The 18,517-nt window shown below is 45.8% G+C and overlaps 1 protein-coding gene across 1 annotated transcript in view; it reads right to left on the bottom strand.

The window, feature by feature from the left end:
- Window positions 1-10,896: 10,896 nt before the first annotated feature.
- The window catches only part of chid1 (chitinase domain containing 1), a 116,109-nt gene continuing 108,488 nt past the window's right edge, over window positions 10,897-18,517 (bottom strand). The window contains 2 exon segments of the mRNA XM_078549597.1: window positions 10,897-11,215; window positions 14,732-14,812. Of these exon segments, the coding sequence (XP_078405723.1) occupies window positions 11,117-11,215; window positions 14,732-14,812 (180 nt within the window). The 3' untranslated portion in view covers window positions 10,897-11,116.

Raw genomic sequence — 18,517 nt, 5'->3', positions numbered from 1 at the left:
ACGGCACTTATGGCCTCGGCAGCATCTGGGGGCAGCAGGCAGGAGGGCAGGTCAGGTGGGCACTTGGCCCTCCACTTTTCGGATGAGTACCTCGTGGTTCTCCTGGAGGGGGAGGCTTGCCAGCAGGACACCCTTGTACTAAGGGGTGGAAGGAGGAGGCCACCGCACCTGATGAAGAAAGCCTGGGAGGAGGTGACAGCTGAGGTCGGCAGCCATGACGTTGTGCGGCACACATGGGTGCAGTGCTGCTAAAGGTTCAATGACCTGCTGCGCTCGGGAGGCATGAGCATCATGTTGGCATGGATCAGTGTGGAGAAGTGTTAAGGTCTGGCCATCCCCCTGTGGAGCTCAGGCGTGTTAGAGTCTGAACACCAGCTGTTAATGACGCTGGAGCTGGCCAAGGGGGTGAGCCCTGGCTGCTTGGACTAAGTGCCTTGCGGTTTGAGGGCCATGACTCGATGTGCCCTGCAAGGTGTTCCTCAGGTAGGGTCAGCCAGGCTGCAATAATGTTGCAGCTGAGAGTGGGCTAGTCAATGCTTCTCTGTCCTTTCGGGAGAAGACAAGCCATAACCAATTGGAGAGGTCATGGACAGGTGGAGGCCCGCCCAACCTGCTGCTGCTGACCAGGTTCGAGCAGGATGCCCTGGAGCTGGAGAGCCGACATACTCCCCATGCAACCGGTCGTGGAGAGGCTGGGGTGTCAGACGAAGGTCAGAGTGCAGTGCACAAAGGTGAGAGTTTCAGCTTGTGTAACCATTCTAGTGCAGTCTGTTAATTGATGGGAGCCTTAAACCTGGAGTCCCCATTGTCCATTGAAAGACGATGGCACCATGATGCAGATCTCCATTGTCTCACCAGGGTGCCTGGCATGAACAGTGACAGTGTGATGACTTAAAATGAATGTTGTTATTCTCCCTTAGATTTGCCAGTGTGCATTTATTCCCAGGACCCTGAAGAGCCACCCCTGACACCAGAGGACCATCTGGCTTCAGCTGCACCTGCGTCACACCCGCTTTCTGAACCAGGCACCAGTGCAGATACCAGTACTTCGGTGGCTGTTAGATCGTTGGCTAGAATGTCAGAGCACAGTGGTGAGGGCACTTCATACTCGCTTGAGGAGCAAGCGGAGGCAGAGAGTACCCAGGGCACTGGCAGTCGAAGGACTGCTGGAGACCAGGACGATGCTGAGTTGAAGGCAGATGATGAGCCTCTGCAGTTGTGTATTAGGCGGCAAATGCTGTGTATCCAGGGGGATATGCAGGATGATCTGGTGGAGATCCATGAGGGCCTGCCATGGTCTCTGTCATGGAGGGATCCATGTGGAGCATAAGCGCTACCTTGACCCTCATGGCCAAGCGCACTGCCTCCTCCATTGAGAGAGTAGTAACCCTCATGGGGAGGCAGCTCCAAGGACAGAATCAGGGGTTCCTGGGGTTGTGCTAGGTCCTGCAAGCCCTCATACAGGCAATGACCTCAGGTGGTCAGTGTCAGTGTGGGAGATGGAAGTGGCACCCAGTATCCCAGCTAGGTACCCGGCCATCAAAGGTGAGAAGGGAGGTCCACAGTGACCTCACGTTGGTGCACGAGCTGCCTGTCATCTCTGTGGGCTCTTCTCAGGGCGCTCTGGATGAGGGTAGCAGCTCCTCTGCCCCTCTGTCAGTGACCATGGCATCTGATGAGGCTGTGATGACTGGGGAGATGCCAGCCATAGCACTGGCTGCTACCTACCAGGCGGAGCCATCACAGGCTCCACGGGCTAGAGGCCACCCGCCAAGGTCACCAAGGCCAACAGGACAGCAGAGATAGCAGCTGTCTCCAATGCTGCATCCTGTGGTCACACACTATCTGAACATTCACGGAGTGGAAGCCCTTCCGGTTGACGATGGCTCCCGGCTGACCCGCTGGCACCTTAATGGCCACATGTGTGCAGTCTATTGCACCCTGGATGCAGGGAAACCCAGCAATGGCTGCAAAGCCTCTGACTCACTCAGCCTGGCCGGCCTCATCTGTACGGAAATGAATAAATGTCATTACCCACCTGAACAGAGTGTCTGTCACCATCTTGACACAACTGTGGACAGCCGATTGGGAGATTCCACACAGATCCCCCACTGACCCCTGGAACGAGCTGGAGGCATAGAAGTTGAGGGCCACAGTGACCTTCAGAGCCCCTGGCATCAGGTTTCCAACCAAACAGTCGGAGCTGATCTCAGACCAATCATCTGGCAAATGGAGGTCACAGTCTCTCCGGAGTGGAAATGCTCCTTCAACATTGCATGTCCGACATATTGACGTAGCTGCATTGCTGCCTGTAAACCCTGGCAGCAGGATAGTGGCGTCTTCTGCGGCCCCTTCTGCCTTGGACTACCTGCTGGCCCTGCGCCCCTTGTGCCTGCCCCTCCCCTTCCACAGGTCCCTCCCCTGGAAGCTGCATTGGGACACCTGGCCTCCTCTCCCTTCTGCCCCTCTCTCTTTCCTCAGAGGAGATGGCTCCAGTGGAGAGCACAATCCCCATTACCAGGGTAACGGAAGACTGCCTGATACCTGGAAGGGTCCACACGGTCAAAATTCTCCAGGGACCTTGGAGACATCAATGAGTCCTGAAATGAGGCCTGGAAATGCTAAGAATGAAGCCCTGAACAGAGATGAAGTTGCCAAGTACCAATAAGCAACCAGCAGCAAACTATCTCCAAAACTCCTCACTACTCACACTGGCAATGCTGCTGACCCTTTTTATCCCGCGCTTGGATGAAGTTTTGCAAAATGTCAGCTGCTCGCCTGCCCGTTTTGCCTGTGCGACAAGCGTGAAATTGCATGGGCAACATGAAATCTTGGTCAATTGCCTTTGTAATGGCTTTAAGTAGCCTGGTGGGCACGGCTCCGACACCCGTGCATGGCCGCCGACTGAAATATTGCGCAAGTGCAGGAGTCATCAGGACACTCGCCCGATGTCATCTCGCGGGTTTTCACACACAATCAGGTCGGGCGCGTGCCTGCCTGATTGGCATAAAATTTGGCCCTATGTATTCTTTCCCTAGTCATATTGTTCATGGCTGACATTACTCAAATTTATAAGACTATTGACATAAACAGGACCAACAAAATGCTTGGTCGTATCCAGCAGGGGAGGGAGTAAGGAAACCCAGGTCAACATGCAACTTCCTTATGGAAAATAGGTGAGAATGGGAACTTGGAATGTAAGGACAATGATGAGAAAGGGAATCCTGGAAAATGTTAAGCGAGAAATGGGAAGATACAGCCTGAATTTTCTGTCTGACAGAAAGTGGAGAGATTGTGATTTTGAAAGTGGTGATGTGAGACTATGACAAAGAGGCATTGTTATAATGTTGGATAATGAAATGGCAAAGTGTGTGATGAGAATGGATGAATGCAGTGAGACTGCTGAAGGTGGTACTGACCTTGTGGATGTTTCTATTATAACAGTGTAGACGCCCACATCAGAGCAGCCAGATGAAGAGTGGAATTAGAGTAAGGGAAGCTGGGAGAGCTGATAGCAAAGTAAAAAGGAACCAACTTCTTGATCATGGGAGACTGGAATTTCGTTGTCAGTGAGGGCAGAGATGGAAACTAAGTTGGAAGCCAAAGGCTGGGTATCAGAAACAACAGAAGAGAGATGCAGGTTGAGTTCTGTGGAAGACGGAAGCTGTACATCATCAACAGCTGGTTTAAGCATAATCAGAGGGAACAGTCCACTTGGGGACACTCTGGGGATCTGAAGAGGTCAAATTGATTACATCCTTGTCAAGCAGAGATGCCAAAACACCATAAAGAATTCATGTGCCTACCCAAGTTCAGACAGGGATAAAGATCATAACCATGAAAGGTAAAAGTCAGCTGAAGAGAATCAAGAAAGGAAATCAAAAGCTGAGGTGAGAAGAGAAGTTGCAAGCCTCTGAGGGAATCAAGTTTCATGAAGCAGTAGACATGTTAGAGGTCAAGAGTTCAGAAAGCAATTGCCAAGGTCAATAGGTCAGATTGAAAAGCACCATTTTAGAAAATGCTAAAGGAAATATTCGTATGGTTAAAGGGAAAAGAGTTAGAAAGTCACAGCTATCAGAAGAAATGCTGAAGAAAATGGACAAGAGAAGAAAGTGGAAGAACAAAAACACTACTGAAAGTAAACAAATGTATAGAAAACAACACTGATCTAAGACTGAGCAGACATGAGAGAGAGAGATGGTGGGGAGAACAGTGCAAAGAATCAGAAGAAATACAAAAAAGGAAGAATTGTCACTGGGAAAATAAAGAAATTGAAGGGAGGAGAGGTAAGCAAGTACGAAGAGGAATTAGTTGTGGAGATGGTATGCTGCTTATCGAACCTGAGGTCATAATGAATAGATGGAAAGAGTACATCAAAGACCTGAATGCCAAAGATGGAAGCCAACAGAGCTAGAACCAGAGAAAGATGACATTTCCCAGGATGACCTAGGATCTGATCCTTTGGATTGTGAAATATTTAGAGCTATAGAAGAATACTAGCCAGGAAAAGCAGAAGGATGTGATAGACCTCCAGCAGAAATGGAGAGGTGGGAACAAGAGAACTGATCAACTTGTGTAAGGAGATGGACACCAAAGAAGAATGGCTGGAAGGCTTTTTGAGGAGAATAATGGTCTCATTGGAGAAGGCAAATACCACAAAATGTGAAGAGAATTGCACCATAATGTTGATTACACAAGCATCCAGGGTAATGTTAAAAATCCTAGCAAATAGATTGGAAGCCAAAGCAAGCCATTACATTGCCTGTGATCAATTTGGTTTTAGGAAGGGTTGTGGAACTAGAGAGGCTATAGCAGTTGAAGGTGCTGGAGGTAATCAGAGTTGGCTGGGGAGATGAAAGAATGATCATAGCTCTGTACATGGGACAGGCTGCTACAATTGGGACAATAATTGGTGAAAGTGAATCTGATGTAATTGGGTGCAGGGTGAGACAAGGTTGTCTATATCACCATTGCTCTTTAATATCTCTGTGCAAGCCGTGATAAAAGAAGCACTAGATGAAGTACAGAAAGGTATCAAAGTAGGAGGTTATTTGATGAAAGTAGTGAGATTTACAGATGACCAGATCCTAATGGCTAGAACAGCAAAAGAGTGACAGATACCAACAGATAGAATAAAGGAAGCTGTGGAAGTTTACAGAATGAAAATTAACATAAAAAAGAGTTAAGAAGACTGGACTGGAAAAAATAATGGTGGGAAAGTTAAATGGTCAACATTGCAACAGGTATCACAATGTAAATAGCTGGGAAACATCTTGTCAGAGGATGGTTACTGCCATAAAGAAATCAGAGCTAGAACAGCAAGAGTAAAGAATGCATTCCCCAAACATAAAGAACTGCTCAGCATAAAAATGAGCAGAGAGCTTAGGAACAGAATTATTCAGACTGTAACTTGGGCTGTTGTTGTACGGGGCTGAAATGTGGGCCATGAGAAAAGTGGACATCCAGAGATTAGAAAGTTGTGAGATGTGGTTCTGGAGAAGGATGGAGGGGGTCAGCTGGAGAGAACACGAGAGCAATGAGGGAGTTCTCAGGATGGTGGAGGAGGAAAGATCATTAGTGACTATCATCAAAAGGCAGGACTGGCTTGGTTCTAAAGCATGAGAATGCTGAAGGAGGTCACTGGAGGAAGATTAGAGGGATATAGACCCAGAGAGAGAAACAGAATGAAGATGTTAGACAACTTGAAATTGAAAATGGGAGGCTGCTACAAGAAACTGAAAAAGAAAGCATAAGACTGTGAGGCATGGAGAAGTGAGCAGAGGACCAGCCCTTAGGGAGATCACGACAAGTATATATCTACTGGTACATATGGAGGGCACCAGTAAAAGTGACCATGGAGCTGTCAGATTGCCATATAAATCCAACTGGTTCATTAATGTTCTTTAGGACCTACATTACTTCAGACCCAAAAGCAATGTAATTGACTCTTATTTGCCCTCAGTTGCATTCAATCAGAGCAACTAGGGATGGGCATTAAATTCAGGCTAGCCAGTGACACCCATATCTCAAGAATGATTTTTTTTAAAATTGTAATGTGAGAAAATTCAGCTAACTATAACAGGCAAAGAATGAAAGAGAAACAGAAAACTGGTTACTGGTGACACACAGCAGGTCAAAAAAGACCTGCGGAAGAAACATCAGGCAGTTACTGTTTTAGATACAAACTCACCCTCAGAAATGAAAGGGTGTTGCAGGATGTAACCTGGAGCTTGGGAAGACACAATACCCTTCCTCAAGATTGGGGAAACCTATGTTTTCGTTTCACTTTAGAATGTTGTCTGCAAGTCTGTGGGTTTGTTTGTATATATGCATTTTAATGAGGCTTTATGACCCTTGAAGTGGTTTAGGAAAGTTAAAACAAAGTAGGGAAAACTGTGCTGTTGTCTCGCAACACAAGGCCCACAGAGACAGAGAAGTAGAAAGAAGTTTGAGTTCAGTTGGTGATTGTGCTCTAAGGTGAAAGGAGCAGTTTAAGTCTCTCTCTATCTGGTCATACTAGCAGATTTCTGAGGAAAATAAGTCTAAGAATCTTAAATGAGTTGTTCTAAAGTTAAAGTAACAGTGAATAATGTGAGTTCCCAATAAGGGAGATATCAAGTTGTTAGCAGGGAGAGGCAATTGCAGGTCCTAAAAGAAAAGGAGAAAGGTCCCAAGAAGGCCTTTAAGTTAAGTCAAAGGACAAGGACAGGAATCTAGAACAAGATCCTGTTCAGTAAAGTTAAAGTAAGGAGCAGAGGAAAAGGCTCCAAATTAAAGAGAGAAAGCTGTGGGGAGCAGAATCAGGGCAAAGTAGGCTTGCAAGAGGTCAGAAGATCCGAGGAGTCAGCCAAAGGTTGGTGACTCCTTACTATGGGCCTGTGAAGTAGTGGTGTCCTGTTGGCACTGCTGAGTATCTGAGAGTGTGCGCGTGGAAGGCAAAGCTTGAATGAACATGGCGATCCAGGGGAAGGAACATCAGGAGAGGTTGAAACCCTGGAGGTAGATCCTTGTGGAAAATGACCAAGTGAAAGCATTGTTTGAGTGAAGGTTCCAAAGCTAGTTCTTCGGGAGTGGAGGTTGGAACCCTCATGTGAGACCGGTTGGCTCACAGTGTGACAAGCGTCTGGGGGGAGTTGATGGGAGATTCATAGCATTAATTTAGGGTGGCATCCATCACTTAGTTTCACAGCGTGGTGTGTCTAACCACAGGTTACCTATTGGTTTACCTGGACACTGTACTTAATGTGAACATTAGAGTGCAAGGTAGATTTTTTGTAACTTGTGTTATTCTTACGAATCTATATATATCTGTAAAGGTATTGTTATGGGTGAAGGAGTAGCAGTTCATCTTTTTGTTGTTTAATAAATGTTTGATTCTTTTGTTAAAAGTTCATCAGCTAACTCCTGTGACTCTGCTCAGTAGCCACCCTCCATGTTTCTAAACAACAAATAAAAGTTAGGATCTATCAAGCCGGGTTCCACCCTGGGATCTGACTTGTCCAGTAGTAACATCAGCTGGGATCATAACACAGTCTATAGAAATAACTCACACTGCACAACCAAATGCAATCATTACTATTATGTAGACAAACATGGCAGGCAGCTGGGCACAGCAAGATCCCATGCGCAGCAAGTGAACTAAAGGATGCCATGGTAATGATTGAGGAAGAGGTATCACTAACACTTCAAATTGTGTTATGCTGCTTGAAACATCCATCCAAATAAGGCATTGGAACAAGAGATGTAGTCTCATTGCTTACAGTCTCATCTGAAAGGCATTTTAATAACAAGGATGGTAAATATAGAGTGTCTGTCCACTAGGATGTTATTGAGGATAAGGGGTTTGTCATTAAGACACTGGAGTATCTGAGGCTTTAATTTGCATGTTGAAGATTCACAGTGATGTGATATGAAAGGTTACAATGTGGTATCTAGTGAGAGATTTCTCGCCATTTCATCACAAGTGGAACAGGAGCACAACAAGAATTGAAGGGGAGATTGAAGGGTGGGTATAATCGGCTTCAGTAGTAGTTTGTGGCAGAATCCATATAAAACATTTTAACAGAATTAGATGTGACTTGACAATAAAGAATATTATGGAGAATGGGGAATGTTATGAGCTGGATGGGGTGAGTACGCAGTTGATTTAGCCCCGCTACTCCACAGGTCATACCATTAGTGTAAATGTTTAAATCGTTTAACAAAATGGCCAATTGTTTAGCTTCGCTACCATTAGACCCAGAACAAAAGAGAAGTTAACCAGGCTTCTTAGTTTATGTGGATTTCAGCAAAGCCTTTGATAAGGTCCCACATGGAAGACTTATAAAGAAGGCAAATGCACATGGGACACAGGGTAATTTGATGAGGTGCATTCAAAATTGGCTTAGTTGTAGGAGACAGAGGGTGATGACAGAATGATATTTTAGTGACTGGAAGCTAGTGTCCAGTGGCGTACCACAGGGATCTGTGCTGGTTCCCCTATTATTTGTCATTTATATAAACGACATAGATGGCTATGTGGGGGGTAGGATTAATAAGTTTGCGGATGACACAAAGTTGGCCGGGTGGTTAACAGTGAGGTTGAGTGTCTTGGGCTACAGGAAGATATAGATGGGATGGCCAAATAAGTGGCAGATAGAATTTAACCCTGAAAAGTGTGAGGTGATCCACTTTGGAAGGAGTAATTTGACAAGGAAGTATTCAATGAACGGCATGACACTAGGAAGTTCTGAGGAACAAAGGGACCTTGACGTGTATGTCCATAGAACTCTGAAGGTGGAGGGGCATGTTAGTGGGGTGGTGAAAAAGGCATATGGGACACTTGCCTTTATCAATTGAGGCATAGGTTACAAAAGTAGGGAGGTCATGTTGGAGTTGTATAGAACCTTGGTGAGGCCACAGCTGGAGTAGTGTGTGCAGTTCTGGTCGCCACATTATAGGAAGGATGTGATTGCTGGAGGGGGTGCAGAGGAGATTCACCAGGACGTTGTCTGGGATGAAAAATTTAAGTTATGAAGAGAGGTTGGATAGTCTTGGGTTGTTTTCGTTGGAGCAGAGAAGACTGAGGGGTGACCTGATCGAGGTGTACAAGATTATGAGGGGCATGGACAGGGTGGATAGGGAGCAGCTGTTCCCCTTAGTTGAAGGGTCAGTCACGAGGGGACACAAGTTCAAGGTGAGGGGCAGGAGGTTTAGGAGGGATGTGAGGAAAAACTTTTTTACCCAGAGGGTGGTGACAGTCTGGAATGCACTGCCTGGGAGGGTGGTGGAGGCAGGTTGCCTCACATCCTTTAAAAAGTACCTGGATGACCACTTGGCACGTCATAACATTCAAGGCCATGGGACAAGTGCTGGTAAATGGGATTAGGTAGGTAGGTCAGGTGTTTCTCACGTGTCTGTGCAGACTCGATGGGCCGAAGGGCCTCTTCTGCACTGTGAGATTCTTTCAATAAACTCAGAATGATTGATTTATGATGAAAGCAAGCTTATTTTTTAAAAAAAGATTCAAGAACTAGTTAACACAATTTTTCATCTGGAAGTGTAACTATCTATCCCTTTTAAAATATCCCAACACACACACAAACAAAGGACAAACAAATAGGGTCTCTGCAGAGATGGGTAGTTGAAAAAACTTTATAAAAAAGGATAAAGTTTGCCGGGTTTTGACACCATTGATCTGGTACTCCCTCATGTGAAGGTGGGCTGCTAGCCCTAGTAGATGTGTGGAGGTTCTCACTAATGGAGCTTCGGCATGAAGGAGAATAGAGCCGGATCAATCCTCCACTTCTTAGCCTCTTGGGTTTCCACATACAGACAAATTCCCCTGGGATGAGGATTCCTAGCTGGATACTGATAACCACACTGTATTTCAAGCAAGGCAAGGAGGGTGTGAGCTGGGCAGCTTTTCCCCTTCTCAGTTCATTCACAACTAAGTTCAAAACATAACTCATCTCTGTCAGGTTATTTCCAGTAAATTACTCAGGCCTTTGCCTTTAAAGCAGTTTCTTTTTCCAGCTATAAAAGTAATTACAGTTTAAATGAGCAAAAAGCTCTCCTCCTCAAGTGCTACGCTGGTCATTTACCTGAAGTCATGTGATTTCTTAGAAAAGGCATGCTTGCTCACAGTCCAAGGCAAACTTATGACTTTTCTTAAATAAAAAATCCAGGTCTGTTCCCAGGTCTAAATAATGCAATGTCCTTCCAAATTTTAAAAGACAATACAGTTCTGGAAGACATGGTTTCCCAACAGGAGTGAGCTGGAATATGGCATGGACCATGGCTGACCCATGGACCTAAACATTGACACAGACAGGTTGTATCAAACAGCCTCTTCCTTTGTTGTAATGTTCTACAATCCCATAAAGACAATACCTCTGACAACATGGCAATAATGCAACACAGCATTAAAAGCTGGACACAGAATAAAGTTAGCATAAGTCCTGAAAATGGGGTTTGAATGTAACCTGCTAACAGAAGTGGGTGTGCTGTCAACTCAGCCAAGGACACAGTGGTTCTGCGGTCATCTTTTCAGCAGCAACACACTGACCTGACTGTACACACAAACAGCAACTTTCAAGGTCAAGTCCCTCTCCCCATAGCAAGTTCTCAGATTGTGCTCCATTCTCAGAAGCAATAAATCCCTAGAAATAGATGTACTTCAGTTATTCCCCTCGGCTGCAATTGGCATCAGGTTTAGGCCTTTGCTCAGGGCTTTGGTTTACTGGGTCTGAGAAAACCTTTGTTTGAGTCGGAATTAAATCCCGTCTCCAGTATGTATGACGACATCATCAGAACCAGACAAGTAGATGTTGTACAAGGTAGCACAGACTGAGAACCTTATGACAGGAAACTTGTCCATTGTGGAGAGCAAAGAAGGAACTCAAACAGACAGAGAAGTTCTCATAGAAACTTTTATTGAAAGAGGAGCTTTAGGAACTGGACTTCTAGTTCCAGGTTAAAGTTTCAATTTTTATTTAAACTTCAAATTCTTCCTAAAACTCAGCTGGACACTGGAACTGTGTAGAGTGACACTGATTGGCTCTGGTCAGCTCGTTGGGCTTTTGGAAACAGTCTCAAAGCTGCCAAGGGCACGTCCTTGTGGCACTCAGCGACCTTTTCATAGCAAGTCATAGAAATAGTCCAGCCCTTGTCCCAGTTCCCAGATAGATATCCCAGTGCCCAACTCTTTAGCCAGTTCCAATCTCGCCTGGATAGACTGTAAAAGAAGAGTGCAAGGGGTGAGTAAATCTGCAGTACACACTTCATCGTGCTCTGTGGTTTTCACCATCAGTGCCTCTGACTGGTTACAATGTACCACCTTCTCTTTTGAAATACAGTCTGAATGTGGATCAATAGAGCTACATTTCAATCACAACAAACTCAAATAACCGTTCACTGGCCTTCTCTGTCCCTCGGGTACCAGCTGCTCATTCAGGACAGGTGTTGGGAGATTCTGAGCTCTTTATTCAGCATCCAGTAAAGCTGTGGGATACTGCCCACTTACTCCACCATCTTACCTCTTACACACTGACCATCAACTTGTCGGGAATTTTGATCAATCAAACTACTTCTGATTGACACTCACTACTCTTATCGAACATATTGCAGTGATATGTTTCAGCACAGGGGCTGTCAGCCTCGGGAGACTGAATACTTCCTTGGACCTTGTTAGGAAATAAACACTTAAAATTGAGAGTGGGCAGTGGATTTAAAAAAAGAGACAATTTATTTTTTAAATGTTAAGCTGTCTCCATCTCTGGCCACCGTTAACTGATAACTTAAAGCTGCATAACTGGAGGGAAAAGAGGCATCTTGTAGAAACTGACACTAAAAGGTTCAGGAAAATATTCTCAATTGACTAAAGACTGCTGATATTTGGAAGAAATGAAACCATAAAGATTGCATAAACTCACTGAGCAGCTCAAGCTACAGGCTCCAGTTACTTCGGTTTCTCACCATGAGTTTCCATCAGACAGACCAGGAGGCTCTCCACTTTGATCAACAATCTATGTTAGGTTAGCCAGTAAGAAGCTGGACGAGGCTTGGTGCCCCTGGATTTAGGAGGGAAAAATCTGTGTGGGTTTGTAGCCAGTGATTGTTATGCAGTAAACCTCACTGACAGTAACTGTATTGAGTGAGCAAAGGATCATGCTCATCTGTGATGTCTTCCACAGCTGGACAGTTTGCTAAAGAACACAAGATGTGTGGAGTTGCAGTATAGCATGTGTCCTGAATAGGGTAGGGGGGGGGGCAGGTGAATGGGGGAAAGGAAAAAGTGCATGAATAAACTAGCTGATTCAGCGGAGTGCAGTATGTGTTTGTGCACATGCGCAGGTGGGCAAGTGTGCAGGCATGTGCGCGGGTGGGCACGTGTGAAATCGGGCATGTGTGCATGTGTGTGAGCTTGAGCGTGCACGTGTGTGAGCGTGCATCAGCTTGTATGTGTGTGAGTGTGCGTATGTGAGCGTGCATCAGCTTGTATGTGTGAGTGTGCGTGTGTGAGCGTGCATCAGCTTGTGTGTGTGAGTGTGCGTATGTGAGCGTGCATCAGCTTGTATGTGTGTGAGTGTGCGTGTGAGCGTGCATCAGCTTGTATGTGTGTGTGTGCGTGTGTGAGCGTGCATCAGCTTGTATGTGTGTGAGCGTGCGTGTATGAGCGTGCATCAGCTTGTATGTGTGTGAGCGTGCGTGTGTGAGCGTGCATCAGCTTGTATGTGTGTGAGCGTGCGTGTATGAGCGTGCATCAGCTTGTATGTGTGTGAGCGTGCGTGTGTGAGCGTGCGTCAGCTTGTATGTGTGTGAGCGTGCGTGTGTGAGCGTGCATCAGCTTGTATGTGTGTGAGCGTGCGTGTGTGAGCGTGCATCAGCTTGTATGTGTGTGAGCGTGCGTGTGTGAGCGTGCATCAGCTTGTATGTGTGTGAGCGTGCGTGTGTGAGCGTGCATCAGCTTGTATGTGTGTGAGCGTGCGTGTGTGAGCGTGCATCAGCTTGTATGTGTGTGAGCGTGCATGTGTGAGCGTGCATCAGCTTGTATGTGTGTGAGTGTGCGTGTGTGAGCGTGCATCAGCTTGTATGCGTGTGAGTGTGCGTGTGTGAGCGTGCATCAGCTTGTATGTGTGTGAGTGTGCGTGTGTGAGCGTGCATCAGTGTGAGCATGCTGCATGGGTGTGTTTCCACATGCATTTCTGTATATGTTCACATGCTGATTTGCTTCAGTTTGTGCCATTGTTCTGGACTAACACTGTGGCTCTCAGGCTGCCAGAGTCCATATGACGTCTTAGCCCATCAATCAATGACAGGTTAGATAAACCACTTTAACGCCATGGGACAAATTATGCCATTACAGCATCAGCCATCAATCAGACTGCTTCAAAATAACAGAATTTGGTTCGTAACACAGACTTACTAAGGAAATAAGAACGGTATTGAATAGTGAATTCTGAATACAAAGCTCAGGTTCTGCAGTGTTCCAATTCAATAACCCACATTTAGCATGTTAAATATACAAGAGTCTCCCATGGTGTTTCACATAGCAGAGGAAAGACTTAATAGTAGTGGAAGAATTCTGAATGCCAATCAAAGCATGATCAAAACTATAGGCTTTGAGGGTGCAGAAAGAAGCAGCAAGATCAAAAAGCATTAGTGAGGGAGTACCAAGAGGCAGAAAGTGGGCAGGTGAAAGCTTAGCCACAAAGTGGAGCATAGCAGGAAGCTGAAGGGCATCGATACACTTACAGGCACGGAGAGAGTGGTAGAGAACATTGTGAGAGAATTGAAGAATATCAGCAAGCATGGAGAGAGTGGTAGAGAGCATAGAGAGAGGTTTGGGGATTATCAGTACAGGGAGGGAAGGAGAAAGACAAAAAAGACCATTGCAGGAGGCAAAGGGAGAGAGAGAGCATCACAGGAGTATTGAGGAATATCAGTACAGGGCAGGCACGAGGAGAGAGACAGAGAAATAGAGAGCATCGGAGGAGGATTGAAGAATATCAGTGCAAGGCAGGCACGAGGAGAGAGACAGAGAAATAGAGAGCATCGGAGGAGGATTGAAGAATATCAGTGCAAGGCAGGCACGAGGAGAGAGACAGAGAAATAGAGAGCATCGGAGGAGGATTGAAGAATTTCCGTGCTGGGCAGGCACGGGGAGAGAGGCAGACAGAAAGAGAGAGCATCGGAGGAGGACTGAAGAATATCTGTACAGGGCAGGCATGGGGAGAGAGACAAAGAAAGAGAGCGTAGCAGGAGGATTGAGAAATATCAGTACAGAGCAGGCATGGGGAGAGAAACAGAGACAGCGCCACAGGAGGAATGAGGAATACACAGGGAGGTGTAAACATCATAGAGTAGTTATAATGGGGGACTTTAATTACTTGTATATAAACTGGGATAGTGGTAGTGTAAGGGGCAGTGAGGGACAAGCGTTCCTAGATTGTGTTCAGGGCAATTTCTTACAGCAGTATGTGTCCAGTCCAACAAGAAAGGAGGCACTGCTATACCTGGTTCTTGGGAATGAGGTGGGCCAAGTAGATCAAGTGACAGTGGGGGAACATTTAGGGGATAGCGATCATTGCATTATAAGGTTTAGGATGATGGTGGAAAGTGACATTGGTCAATCCAGAGTAAGAATAGTCAATTGGCAGAGAATGTACTTCAAATGGGGCAAGGAGGAGCTGGGCCAGATAGACTGGAACCAAAGGTTGATGGGAAAAACAGTAGCTGAATAATGGGCTACCTTCAAAGAGGAGATGGCTTGGGCACAGTCAAGGTGTGTTCCCTCAAAAGGGAAGGGTACGGCAAACAAATCCACAGCTCCCTGGATGACAATGGAGATAGAAATTAAGTTAAAGGAGAAAAAGTGTGCTTATGACAGGTGTCAGGTAGCAAATATAATTGAGAATCAAACTGAATGCAGAAGGTTCAGAAGGGACGTGATAAAACAAATACGAGAAGCAAAGAGGGAGTATGAAAGAAGACTGGCAGCTAACATAAAAGGAAATCCCAAAGTATTCTATAAGCACATCAGTAGTAAGAGGGTGGTAAAAGGAGGAGTAGGGCCGATTAGGGACCATAAAGGGGATTTGCACATAGAGGTAAGAGGCATGGCTGAAGTATTAATTGAATACTTTGCATCGATCTTTACCTATGAGGTAGATGCTGCCCAGGCTATGGTGACAGAGGAGGAAACTCAGTCACTAGAAGGGTTTAAAATTGATAAGGAGGTGGTATTGGACAAGCTGTCGGTACTTAAAGTTGACAAGACATTGGGACAGGATAAGATGCATCCAAGAATATGGAAGGAAATGAGAGTGGAAGTTGCAGAGGCACTGGCAATAATCTTTCAATGTCCCCTGGATTTGGGGGAGGTGCTGGAGGACTGGAGAATTGCAAACATTACGCCCTTGTTCAAAAAAGGTTGTAAAGATCTGCCCTGCAACTACAGACCAGTCAGTTTAACTTCGGTGGTGGGGAAACTTCTAGAAACAATTACTCGGGATAGAATTAATAGTCACGTGGAAAACTGTGGATTGATTTGGAAGAGTCAGCATGGATTTGTTAAAGGAAAATCGTGTCTAACTAACTTGCTGGAGTTTTTTGAAGAGGTAACAGAGATGGCTGGTGAGGGCAAGGCTGATGGTGTGGCGTATATGGACTTCCAAAAGGTATTCGATACAGTGCCACACAACAGACTTGAGGAAAGTTATAGGTCCTGGAATAAAAGGGACAGTAGCAATGTGGATACAAAATTGGCTGAGGGATAGGAAACAGAGTAATGGTTAATGGGTATTTTTTGGGCTGGAAGAAAGCTTGTAGTGGAGTTCCCCACGGATCGGTATTGGGACCCTTGCTTTTCCTGATATATCTAAATGGTTTAGATCTTGATGTGCAGAGGACAATTTCAAAGTTTGCGGACAACACAAAACTTGGGAGAATTGTGAACTGTGAGGAGGATAGTGTAGAACTTCAAAAGGACATTGACACATTGGTAGAGTGGGTAGATAGGTGGCAGATGAAGTTCAATGTGGAGAAGTGTGAGGTGATGCACTTTGGTACAAAGAACTTGAAGAGAGAGTATAAAATAAAGGATACTATTCTAAAGGGTGTGCAGGAGCAGACAGGCCTGGGTGAATATGTACATAAGTCATTAAAGGTGGCAGGACAGATAGAGAGGGCTGTTTCTAAAGCATACAGTATTCGAGGCTTCATTAATAGGGACACAGAGTACAAGAGCAGGGAGTTATATAAGGCACTGGTTCGACATCAGCTGGAGTATTGTGTAAAGTTCTGGGCGCTACACAATAGGAAGGATGTGAACACATTTAGAGACAGTGTGCAGAAGGGGTTTACGGAGAGAGAGACAGAGACAATGAGAGCATTGCACGAGAATTGATGAATATCAGTACAGAGCAGGCACGGGGAGAGACAGGACAGAGAGAGCATCGCAGGAGGATTGAGGAATATCAGTACAGCACAGGCATGGGGAGAGAGACAGAGACAGCGTCGCAGGAGCACTGAGGAATTTCAGACTAGGTCAGGCAGAGTGAGAGACAGAGAGAGTGTCACAGGAGGATCGAGGAATATCGGTACAGGGCAGGCAAGGAGAGAGAGAGAGAGAGTTTTTAATTGAATTCAAATTCACCATCTGCCAAGGGATTTGAACCCGGATCCCCAGAGCATTAGCCTGGGTATCTGGATTACTAGTTCTGTGGCAATACCACCATACCACCACCTCCCCAAGACAGAGACGGAGAACGAGAGAGCATTTCAGCAGGATTGAGGTTCATCAGTGCAGGGCAGGCACAGGGAGAGAGACAGAGACAGAGAGAGCATCGCAGGAGGATAGAAGAATATCAGTACAGTACAGGCACGGGGAGAGAGAGAGAGAGCGGCAGGGGGATTGAGGAATATCAGTACAGGGTAGGCACAGGGAGAGAGAGAGAGAGAGAAAAAGAGACAAAGAAAGCATCGCATGAGGATTTTTAAATATATTCATTCATGTGATGTGGGCATCGTTGGCTGGGTCGGCATTTATTGCCCATTCCCAATTGCCCTTGACAACTGAGTGGCTTGCTAGGCCATTTCAGCGGGCTTTTATGAGTCAAGCACATTGCTGTGTTACATGTAGGCCAGACCAGGTAAGAACAGCAGATTTCCTTCCCTACAGGTCATTAGTGAACCAGATGAGTTTTTATGACATTCAACAGTGGTTTCATGGTTTCATCATTAGATTTTTAATTGCAGATTTTTTATTGAATTCAAATTTCACCATCTGCCATGGTGGGATTTGAACCCGGATCCTCAGAGCATTATCCTGGGTATCTAGAGAACTAGTCTGATGACGATACCACCATGTCACCACCTCCCCTAGACAGAGATGCTGTAAGAGAGAGCGTCGCAGGCAGATTGAAGAACATCAGTACAGGGCAGGTACTGGGAGAGAGATAGAGATGGTGAACATCGCAGGAGGGTTGAGGAATATCAGTACAGGGCAGGCACGGAGAGAGGCAGAGAGAGAGAGGGAGAGTTACAGGAAGCACAGGGAGAGAGACGGAGAGAGCGTCGCAAGAGGACTTAAGAATATCAGTACTGGACAGACACGGGGAGAGAGAGAGACAGAGAGAGGGAGAAAGAGAGAGACAGGGAGAGAGAGAGTGGCAGGGTGATTGGGGGATATCAGTACAGAGCAGGCACGGGAAGCGAGAGAAAGAGCACGAGAGAGAGAGAGAGGGAGAACGTCGTGGGGGTGCAGGGAGAGAGAGACAGAGAAAGCATCACAGGAAGATTGAGGAATATCAGTACAGGACAGGCATGAGGAGAGAGACAGGGACAGGGAGAGCAATGCAGAGATTGGAGGCTAAGAAATTAGAGTATTGAGGGGTAAAATAAGCTGCAATAGGGAAGTATACAAAACAATTTGAAATTGTATTATAAAAGAATCTGTTGGTTGCAAAAATTAAATGAAGAACTAAAGTAAGAGTTAAGGAGTTTCAAGGATAAACCACATAACAGATGTGCATATAATATAAATATAACAATCTATAAGCAGACTGGAAATAGAATGCAGGGGCAGCTGAGATCTGTTGCCTTTCATCCCTGAACCACATGAGAACAGCAGGACATTTCAAGTTAACCATGGGAGCAGGAACTGCCTCCTGCCGCTGGAGTTAGGGATTTCTGAGCTTGAAGAGCGGCTGGACTCAGTGCAGGTCATTGCGGTTGGGAGGGCGGAAAATGTCCTGGATTTGACATTCCTGGAGGTGGTCAGCCAGCAGCTATGGAGCATTCAGGACAGTAAGTGAATGGCCATCCTTAGGGATTATCACATTCACTAAATAAGTTTCAATAGCCCAAAGCAGCAGAGAATTTGGAATTTAATATCCCTGGCTTCAAGGGATTCAGAGATAGGGATGGGGGGTGGTAGCAGTATTGATAAAATAAGCTATTATAGTACTGGAAAAGGATGATGTAGTGAGGGGAGGCACAAGGAACAATCAAGCATAAAAGTATTTTTTTTATTTGT

This window comes from Cetorhinus maximus, chromosome 9, assembly GCF_964194155.1.
Source record: "Cetorhinus maximus chromosome 9, sCetMax3.hap1.1, whole genome shotgun sequence".
Taxonomy (NCBI): domain Eukaryota; kingdom Metazoa; phylum Chordata; class Chondrichthyes; order Lamniformes; family Cetorhinidae; genus Cetorhinus; species Cetorhinus maximus.
The sequence above is the reverse complement of the archived record's forward strand: the minus strand, read 5'-3'. Positions and strand labels throughout refer to the sequence as shown.